The sequence below is a fragment of the Magnolia sinica genome, chromosome 3 (genome assembly GCF_029962835.1).
Source record: "Magnolia sinica isolate HGM2019 chromosome 3, MsV1, whole genome shotgun sequence".
Classification (NCBI taxonomy): domain Eukaryota; kingdom Viridiplantae; phylum Streptophyta; class Magnoliopsida; order Magnoliales; family Magnoliaceae; genus Magnolia; species Magnolia sinica.
The window spans coordinates 93,298,496-93,309,620 of NC_080575.1; the positions used below are offsets into that span (position 1 = coordinate 93,298,496).

The 11,125-nt window shown below is 40.1% G+C and overlaps 1 protein-coding gene across 1 annotated transcript in view; it reads right to left on the reverse strand.

The window, feature by feature from the left end:
- Positions 1-10,850, reverse strand: part of LOC131240259 (2-alkenal reductase (NADP(+)-dependent)-like) — a 43,476-nt gene extending 32,626 nt beyond the window's left edge. Inside the window, exons 1-2 of the mRNA XM_058238381.1 lie at positions 10,511-10,850; positions 1,991-2,168 (exon numbers count right to left, since the gene is read on the reverse strand). Coding sequence (XP_058094364.1) covers positions 1,991-2,168; positions 10,511-10,732 — 400 coding nt within the window. The 5' untranslated portion in view covers positions 10,733-10,850. The remainder of the gene's footprint in view (positions 1-1,990; positions 2,169-10,510) is intronic.
- Positions 10,851-11,125: the final 275 nt, after the last annotated feature.

An 11,125-nucleotide genomic window follows, 5' to 3' on the forward strand; every position in this document is an offset into this window, starting at 1 on the left:
TTCCAAGTATTATTTTCCTAGCATTGGTTTCTAGAAGGAGCCAGACTGCGAGAGGGGTTTGGAAGTTGAAGCATAGCTCATGCCCGGCATGTTTGGATTACAAATTCCCACAGTAAATGCATGTAAAGGTGTAATGATTACACCTATCAAATCTTGTCTCTGGTATATCAAGGTATTTTGACCCGTTTTTCACGTGTTTGGATATGAAATGGTATACCCATAATGATTGCACTTAACCATTACTAAAATGTCACATCAATATAGAAAACATACTTTCTCATGTTTGGACAGCAGGTTTACAATGAAATACAATGTAAAACTTGTAATGATTACTCATTCATTTACCTCTCCCCTTTATATATGCAATTGACCATCAAATTACGTGCTGATTTACATCTTTAAACAAACATGATAAATTTGAAATAATTACTTCTTTACATCCCTTTACTGTGGTATAGGATAACCCAAACAGGCCCTAAATAGCAGTTGTGGAGTGCGACTCCCTTGGGGACTGAAACTAGTAAGATTTGCCCTGAATCATCCTGTTCAGTCCTGTATCGGTCAGTTTCAGTCAATTATCAGTCTGGTGATTCGGTTCATTGCAGACTGGAACCAGTATGACACAGAAGAAACCAAGTCGTATGGGAAAAAATTTTAAACCATGATGGAGCGGCACCTCAGATAGAAACTACTGAAGTATTTAACAAGATGATATTGAATGGAACAGCAGGAGTGGACCCTAAGCTCTCAGAGGAATTGTATTAGAAGCCCGCATGTCAAAACTAATTCAACCTGATTTCTATTACCAACTGCATTTGGTAGCTCTAGAATCAGAAGTTGAGCCTCACATATTTGTTCATATGCTCAATCCCAACTGTAGCTACGAACTTAAATTACCAGTTGCTGATATGTCAATACTAGTGCAGGCTGTGTAGTAAGAGCATCTTTTTGGACAGATCACGTCATGTGTAGATTTGTTAATTTTCCATGACAAACACATGTTGGACACTCATTGTCATGGCTATTAGTAAAAAATCTTTTTCTTCTTTTTATTTTTATTTTGTGTATCCTGATATAATTCATATGATATGTAGTTCCAAAATGTTTGTAGTTATGGAGATAGTCTTTTACATATTTTATACCGTCATGAAATTTAGTTTATATTAATCATATGGCGGCACAGACTGCTGGGAAGGCTTATCTTCTCTGTTTTTTTTTCTTTCTTTTCATTTTTCATTTTTCTTTTTCTTCTTTCTTTTGTGGGTGTGTGTGATTGATAAATCATGCAGCAGGTATTCCAGAGTCGCCATTTGACATCTTATGAGTGCATCTGACAGAAAATCTCATCTATTCCGAAGTTAAATATAAAGATGGTTTTTGTTAAGTTACATGGCCAACCTTAGAACTAAACAATTTAAGAGAGTGAGTTTGAGAGAAACATAAGAGATCAGTTCGTTTCATGTGTTTTCAAATCCTCAAAATACCAAGTTCGAATAGTGTTGAGACAGAGGGGGGACAGATTAAAGTATGCTCGAGTTTGCTGAAGTACCTCAAAAAGTTCATCAAAATTTCAAAATCCTCAATCAAGTTCTGAGAAAACCCACCAGAGCTCTTAAGTAATGTGATTCGAACATGCATGCATGTGCGTGCGTGCACACATAAAAAGAAACAAACTCAACACGCACACAAAATAAATAAATAAACAAACTCAATTTAAGAACTCTATAAACGAATTTGATCAAGTACTAATAAAGCTCATCAAATTCAAAATTGAGTTCTCCTCAAATTTTCAAAATCCTCAAGTTCTCAGAAAAACCCACTAGAGTAAATAACTGATGAGAAGGCAGATACATGTGTTATCAAAACAGCTAGAAGAAGACCAAAAAAAATCCAAGTCAGCAAAATAAAATAAATAATAGTTGAGTAATCATGTAGGTTATAGAAAACTATGTTATAAAGAGAATCCTATTACATAAGAACAATACCATACCGAGAAGGCCCACATGGTATGAAAGGGGAATATCCACGGATTGAATTTTCCTGAACTGATCAAACTTTTGAATTAAAGTATACTCTTCCCACCCAGTTATGCCTGAGACCAAATCACCAGCCTTAAAATTTGGGTGATCAGAGGCAACGACTTTAGACACACCAAAGCCCTCGATGACCTTTAGAGGATACAAAAACGATGTCATGATCTATCCCAAAATGAGAAAATTGCAAAAAGGAGATTCTGATATAGAAAAGTAAGAAATTTCATCATGAATATTAGACCAGAACCTAAAAACTTCAAAATGGAATGAGAACTTGTTCATTCTAGCAAGTAACAAGTAATTAAAGCGGAAGCAGCAAAAAACTTAAAAGAAATATAACCGATAACTATAACAATCTGTGACTGATTAAATTGAATGCAAGATGACACTTTGATAACAATATAACAATATATGCAAGCACCATAAACACCCGTTGCAAATAAGTTTATACTAATCCTCCCCCCCCCCCCGGCGTACGTACGCAAGGAGGAGGGCCCCGCCGTTGATCTGGATCGATGACGACATCCAGGGAGGGCCTCCTAGTTAGAAGACGGAGTTTTGGTTCATTGGAGTGGGCCCGATAGTCAAGTAAAGCCCATCATGGGATCTCATGATCGTGGCCCACTAGTCTGATTAATCTCATATTTTAGGTTTTGCTTATTAATGTTATTTAGAGTATCATGGATGGTTTAGATTTCTTTGATTAGTTTTTATTTTTGTTTACTTCATCGCCAAGTAATAGGTTGCGCACATGGCGCGAGTTTTTGGGTATAGGGTTTTCCTATAAATAGGCACCCCTTGTAGGTTTTTTTTTTCTGATTGAAGCTTAATAAAAATTCTGCATTTTCCTACTCCTCTGAATTCTCGAGTTGTGGAAATCCAATTGGGTGCGAAGCCCTCCCTTCATCGAAGGGCTAACTACCGTGGTGCGAAGCCACATCGATCCCGATTCGCCCCCATCCTCTACCATCTCTATTTTTCATCTCCTACCACCATCCACACATCAAATCTGTCCTTTATTGCAACAGTTTTCCTCTTTACAGCATAATTCCAGATTCTAGCCCCGCAAGAGGGCTGAAACTTCAGCGGATCACCACGCACAGACCGTGCGTCCGACCGGCATGAAACTTGGGAGTTTTGAAGCCCTCCCCTGGCCGACCAGAGCCAAGGAGTTGCTTTCCTCGTTCGGCGCCCCCTCGCACATGCGACGGGCTTGGCCCGCTATCCGCATGCGGGAACTATCTCCAGGTTCATATTTCCACCATTTTACTCCTCTTATACCTATTCTTCCTAACCCTAACCCTGGATTGAATTACTTTTAATTTATTTGCCCCTTATCTTATCCTAAGGTTCTCTGAATTGAAATTGGTGAATTCCTTGGATTAGGGACTAATTGTTGTGTATGTGTCGATGATTTTTACTTCCCTTTGAATATCGTTTGGTCCATAATTTTACTAATCCAGCCCTACCCTGTGTAGGCCTAGACCCGCACAAATTCCCTTTGTTTAAATGTTTGAACTTTCGTGTGGGATGTGGAAATCTTATGTGCATGTTTCTGAATTAGTTTGATCTAAAGCCTGAGATCTTGCATATCATAGTTAATTTTCATGTCCTGCATCAAAATCAAGGGTCCAACTTTAAATGCAGCACAACACCAAAATCAGATCATGGACGATCTTACAATTCTTACCTACCGGTTGAAGGACATGTTTTTGAATTTGAAACATCATTTAAAAAAATAAGTAAATAAATAAATAACCATCCATGGATGGCTATCAATGAGAAACATAGAATCATTTATAACTCTTCACTATCACCACCACTGCACATTGCTGCTCATGAACAAGACAGTTTGGAATGAGGTATACATATATACCACATTTACAATGTCTGGATGCATGTGTATGGATTGCCTTACACTAAAAGCATATGAAATAATTCCTTGCAATAAGCACAGTAGTAGCAACAGGAATTATGCCAAGTGATCTGCAACTTTGCACGCTATCCCTGGGATTTCGATTTTGACTAAGTCGAGCCATCATTTAGACATCCAGACTAGTTGTATTTTGCGTGAACAAAACTATTCTTAATAGAAAAATCTTACTATTTTGATTTGTGGACTACAACTAGACAGTTAATAAGACAAATACTACAATGGGCCACATTTGACTGAAAAAAAGTCCCAAAATAGGTCAGTAGATTTTCCAATCCAAGATTTATATCAATCAATATATCATCAACGTAAAGCATCGGTAGAATGTAAGACCCATCCTCAAGCACCTTGTAATACATACAAAAATCATACTCACACCTGATATAGCCAATCTCCACCATGTAGGAATCAAACCACTTGTACCATTGCCTTCGAGACTGTTTAAGCCCATAAAAGGACTTCTTCAACCTATATGCATTGCCTTCCTTACCAAGCTTCTTTAATCATTTAGGCTACCTCATGTAAATGACTTCCTGCAAGTTCCCATAAAGGAATGTCATCTTCACATCAAGCTGCTCCAATTCTAAATTGGATTCCGCTACCATCAGTGTTCGAAATATCGGTATCGCATTACATATCGCATCCTTGGGATACAGATATTTATCGGTTATCGCACGGAATATATCGTTTATATTAGGTAATTTATCGCACTTTTTGGGAAACATGAGAAAACATTGGGAAAATGGTTGAAATTTTCAATTAAACTTCAGGGATTGTTAAAAAAGACCTTAATACACACTTTTAAATCATAACATCTAAAAGAAGGAGTGCACATAATGGGTCTCCTTTGTATAGGGTCCTAAGTTATCCATTGTCTAATTGAACTAATGCAAGCTATATTCAAATTGAATATATAACATTTAGAGTGTATGTGATGATCGTTTCATCAAAGTTTAAACACTCCCAAATACTTCAAAATTAGTCTCAATTGACAGTTGGTTTGAAGGGAATTTTTGAAAAAAAAATTAATATTTCAATAATTTTTTATTATTTATTAATTGAAAATTTATTTTTATTTTCCAAAAATTAACAAGGACTTAACAAATCAGTAAATCAGCCCTCATACATGCTTGATTTCATATTTGGAGTGCAACATTGCAAGCAATTTGGGAGAAATTGGAAAATTGTCATTTTTTCCCAATTTTTCCCAAATTAGACCACCTATGTGATGATCATTTCATCAAATACTCCTAAATACTTCGAAATTAGTCTCAATTGACGGCTGCTTGAAGGAAAATTGAGAGGAAAAACAAACATTGAGAACATGAAAAACCTATGGATATTGAAATCAAAGCTCCAACTTCATGATTTTTCATGCAAAACATGAAGAACCAATGGATTTATAACCATTTGACACAGATTTAACATGATTTTTTTAAAAAGATCAGAAATTGAAAATGCTCACTGGATCAAACATGTGAGATATATCGACACTACTTGTGCGTTTCGTATCGCACAGGTGGGAAACAAGATATATCGTGGGATATATTAGCCGATATCATCGATATTTAAAACATTCGCTACCATAGCCAGTAACACCCTAATTGACGTATGTTTCATGACTGGAGAGAAAATTTTTATTATAATCTACTTCTTCCTTCTACGAGTACCTCTTTGCTACAAGTCGTACCTTGTAATTTTCTTCCTCTTTTCTGTTAATGCTTCCTACTTCCTGAACACCTACTTGCATCCTATAACTCTCTGACCTTTTGAAAGTTCCACCAACTCACATGTTTGATTCCTATTTAGAGACTACATCTCTGTCATGGCCGACATCCACTTGTCGCCATCCTTTCCAGATTTTACCTCTTGAAAGGTGGATGGATCTCCACTCCATGTGAACAATGCAAAAAAAAAAAATCATGTCCTCGAACCTGCATCAAACCAGGGCTCTAATGGTTCATTTCTCCCTGTTCCTGGCTATACACTCCTAGTTATCTTATTGATAGTTACAGTCAGTTTCTTGCTCCTGTTGAATTTCACCTTCAGTAACCAGCTCAACTAGCTCCACCTGCACCGACAATTTCTCTGCATCACCATGTGTTTCCGACTTCCCTGCAACGTCCTTGTTAGCCTTCAACATTAATGTCTTATTAAAGATGACATCTCTACTAATGACCACCTTCTGTGAAACTGAATATCGAAGCTTTTAGCCCTTAACACATTTCTCATACCTGATAAAATATACTTCCTAGATTTGGTATCCAACTTTGTCCCTTGTCAACTCTGCATGTGGATGTATACCGGACACCCGAAGATCCCCATCCCTGAGTAATCGATGTCCTTACTTGTCCAGACTTCATCTATAACCTTCGAGTCTAGCGTTGTAGATGGTGACCGATTTACAATATAGCATGCCATGTTAACCGCTTCCACCCAGAAGCTTTTAAACAACCCCGCATGCAACTGCATACTTCTCGCCCTCTCCAATAGAGTTTTTTCCATCATCTTTGCCACCACATTCTGTTGTAAGACCCCTAGAGTTGAGAAGTGCCTTTTGATGCCCTGTTCCTTATAAAATTCCATGAATCACACCTCTCTGTACTCAGTACAGTTATCTGACCTAAGACACTTAACACGTCTCCCAGTTTGCTTCTCTACTTCCGCCTTCTACTCCTTGAACTTGGCCAATACCTCAGACTTGTGTTTTAAGAAGTAGACCCAAACCTTCCTCGAGTAATCGTCTATGAAGCTCATGAAGTATCGTGCTCCTCCCTTAGACGGTATTGTTACTGGCCCCTAGACATCGAAATGAATATAGTCGAGCACCCTACTGCTAGTATGTGTAGCAGACGTGAACCTTACCCTACACTGCTTCCCATATATGTTATGCTCACAAAAATCCACCTTGCACGCCTTAACTCCCTTCAATAGTTTCTGTTTATGGAGTTTCATCATGCCCCTCTCGCTCATATGCCTTAACCGCATATGACACATATTAGTGTCATCCGTGCCAAATTCTGCATATAAGGTGGTAACAGCCTCACCTATAACCGTACTCCTAACCAACTTGTACAAATTTCATGTCTTATGTCCCTTCATTAACACCATTGCACCTCTGGTGACCTTTAATACACCACCAGATGCGGTGAATGTGCAACCGTTCGTATCTAAAACTCCTAAGGATATCAAATTTTTCTTCGACATCACCTAGAGTCCGTATGACTCCATCAAACATCCTTACCTTGATGGTCCCTATTCCAATGGCCTTGCATGCTATATCATTCCCCATCAGAACACTTACACCATCATAGGACTTGTACGAATCAAACCAAGTCCTATCCGGGCACATATGATACGAACATCCTGAATCGAGTATCCATGTATCTAAGAGATGACTCATACTTAAAGAGACCGAGAGGATGTCTCTTTCTGAGATCTCTTCCACTACGCTAGCCGATTCACCTATATTCTTTTTACCCTAGCTTTCTAGGTCATCCTTCCGTTTTTAGCAGTCTTTCTTGAAGTACCCTTTTATGCCACAATAGAAGCATCCATCCTTAGCCTTTGATTTCGATCTAAACTTTTTCTTCTTATCAAACCGAGATCACTCCACGGATCTCCCACATCCTGACCCCCTTTCGCAACTAACCCTTCCACCTAAGAGTCCTTATCACTATACTTCTTCCTCATCTCGTTGGAAACGAGAGCCGCAGTGATCTCTTCCAACTTCACTGTACTCTTCCCATACAATAGAGTAGTGACGAGATGGTTATATGATGTGAGAAGCGATAATAGAAGTAGCACCACTTTATCTTCATTTTCGATCATCACTCCGAGCCTTAACAACTCAATACATACCTTCGTAAACGAGTTTGTGTGCTCAAGGAGATCGGATCATTCCTTCATCCATAGCCCGAAAATTTCTTTCTTCACAAACAACTTATTAGTGAGGGACTTCGTCATGTATGGGTCATTTAATTTCTTCAACATCTTCAAGAGAGATTTCTCATCCAGAACATTGTACATGACTTCATCTGATAGACATAGACGGATGGTTACTCATAGCTTTCTCCCCGAGTTCGCTCCAGTTATCATATGACATTTTCTCCAGTTTAGTCTCCAACAACGCCTTGCTCAACCCTTATGATGCTAGAATATCATCAACCTTCTTCCACTACCACAAACTAAAATTGTTCTTCCCATCAAATTTTTGTATATCAAACTTCGACCCTGTCATCTTCGCAAAATTCCCGAACATCCTTAAACATGATGCTCTGATACCACTTTGTTGGAGTTCCAGCTCTTATCTCACACTAATATGATATAATCCCGAGCCACAACAAACCCGGATCAACCCTAAGTATTAGAAATTCGAATATAAGACCACCGCTAATTCATGCTCTTTGAGAAAGCACGTTCAACGAAGATAAAACAATCACGATAAACAGAATAATCAAGCAAGCAAACACAGAACACACCGATTTTACGTGGAAAACCTTGCAGGAAAAAACCACGGCACAAAGCAACAAAGATCCACTATAATTGAAACCTTAGAGTTTACACCACTTACCTTCTTCGATTACAGAATCACCTGATCTCCCCTTGCGATGCGCGCCTAGGAAAACCCTAGCCCCTTGAGAAAATTCATTCTCAAGCCCTTACAAGTGTCTAAAACCCTCTCACCTTGCAAAACCCTTGCCCTTAAAGAGAAACACTTATAATAACTGTTATAGGAAGATCCAAGCCCCTTCAATTCCAAGGTCCGATGCCACATTAACCGGATCGGATACATAAGAGTAAAACTAGCCTGATCTGAAGGATGATGCTCGGTTCGGCCTCAGTTGAGCTTTAACACTAGGGTTGACAGTTCAGACCGAGGCAGTCGATGTGAAGATCATACCAGAACCTACGTGCAAGATCTCGGACCGCCCCACTACTGCCCGACCAGAGACGAATCATCCGACCATTCACATCCGTGTCACCTGTTGTGGAGAAACTCGACTTAATGGGTTGAGTCCGCCGCCCACCTCGGAGCTCGGAGGGGAGATCTCCAGAATACTGGACCGACAAGTAAGGTCAGTTCCGCCATAAACCGAGGCCAAAGCTCAGCTCGGACTCGGGACGCGGTCCTCGCTTAACAACTCAATGGCAAAAGCTCATGTGTGCTGGTCTAGGTCCGAGGCTCGGAGTCTGGGCCTCATTTGCTTAGGATCCTGAGCCAAGGCCGAGGTGAGATGTGGATGCACCATGCGCTAAACTAAGAAACTACCTTAAACGGACACGACCAATTGTCTCGCCCGCAGATACACATGATACGCTACACGATCCCCGAATTACGGATAATATCTCCACGATCATAGTATCCCATTGATTGAGTGTATCGTGCCGAGATTAACGGACCCAGACCGTCTGATAGGCAGGTATAAATATAATGAGACTCCATTGCTACAGTTACACAACATCTTACACTCTCCTACTATATTCGAACCAAGACCTAGATTCCCTTGACCTGACTTAGGCATCGGAGGGTCCCCTGCCTAGAACAGGGTCTCCTTTGCTCATTGCAAGTGTGTAGGTTCGAGAAGCTAAAGTGGTTCGGAGTTCGCAAGTTGGAGTGGAGAGTCATCCAGATTTAGTCATCAACAATAACCAAGCCTAAATTGCGATCGGACTTAAATACCCCGATTTCCGCAAATCTGCGTAACCCGTCGATCAGATCGTATTAAACCGACTCACACTTTTCGGTCAAATTAAAAATGTGCAAATCTACATAACGTGCAAACTGTGATTCCTCCACTAATTCGGTTGGACCAATGGGATACCAGTCGAACCGAATGTGGCATTCTCCGCACTATCAGATTGGCAGAATCCAAGGCATCCTACACAACATAGTCTTAGCAGATGAATTTGCTTCAGTTATGATATAGGTGAGGCTCCCCTACCATCTGCCGTAGTTAAAAACCCAAAAACTCGTTTCAACTCGATTTCCAGCTAGGTCAGGTTGATAAAAGACTAAACGAGTCTTTACTCCACTCAACTCGATATATTAATAAATAAAATCTAAATTATTCTGGTCGATGATTAATATTAATCTCGTTGCATCTATGAAATAAATAAATATTTTTAAACACAAGTGAAGTACTTCCTGGAAATTCTTGCATCCTTTGTAATTGGTTGAGTTCGAGTTTCCAACAGACTCAGCTCAAAATCTGGTCGAGTCGAGTTGACTCGGCCGAGTTTCGACTTGAGTCACCGAGTTTCGGAACTATGCCGTACACGTGGCAACTACCTCAAATCCAAACTGCCCAAATAGTGGGACCCACTAAAGCTGGATTATAACCTAAAAGAATACACGGAAAGTGTGTTCTGGCTGCTCAATTCAATAGGTAAACGTCCACTAATCAGAGGTCAGGATTCTATAATTCATCATATTTCATGCGCGAGATCAACCTACATCGGGTCCCACCATTTGGCTAGTTCGCATATAACAAAACCCCAGAAATCACAACAGAAAATCGAAGGTTTTGAATTTTGAATTTACCGAACCAGGGGCGAAAGGCGGGATGTACGAGTCGTAGTACTCGCGCATTCTCCCCCTCATGTAAGGATCGCAAGAGAGGTAGAGATTCTTCACAAGAACAGCTCCAGAACCTTCTGGAACCTTCAATCCGACCTTTCCGACCTTCAATTCCATGTCCGTCTCTTTCGGATTCCCGACTATGAAGTCTCTGAAGACAATCTGCTTATTCGGAGCTTCTTCCATGGCCGATCTCTCTTCAGACCCGACTGCAGACCCGAGGTTTTCAAATGCAGAGAGAGAGAGAGAGAGAGAGAGACGGTTGGGCTGGGTCGAGGGAAGCGCGGGCGTAGAGCGCGTTTTACAAAGAGACAGAGGTCTACGTACCTCTGCCCAAGAAGACAACGGTGAGAGTTTACCACCATATTTTCTTTGAAGAATTATAGTTCGTGAATCGTGATGCATCGGAGCGGGAATACTGTCTCGATATGCCCTGTACAAATGGGGCGATGGTTCGATCATCCACGTCCTTGGATCTTGTGATTCATGTTTTGGATGAGGTATTACTTGAAAACCTCCCTGGTTGAGATTTCTAACCTTTTGATAACTGGTCCACCAATGGATGGTTAAGATAATGCA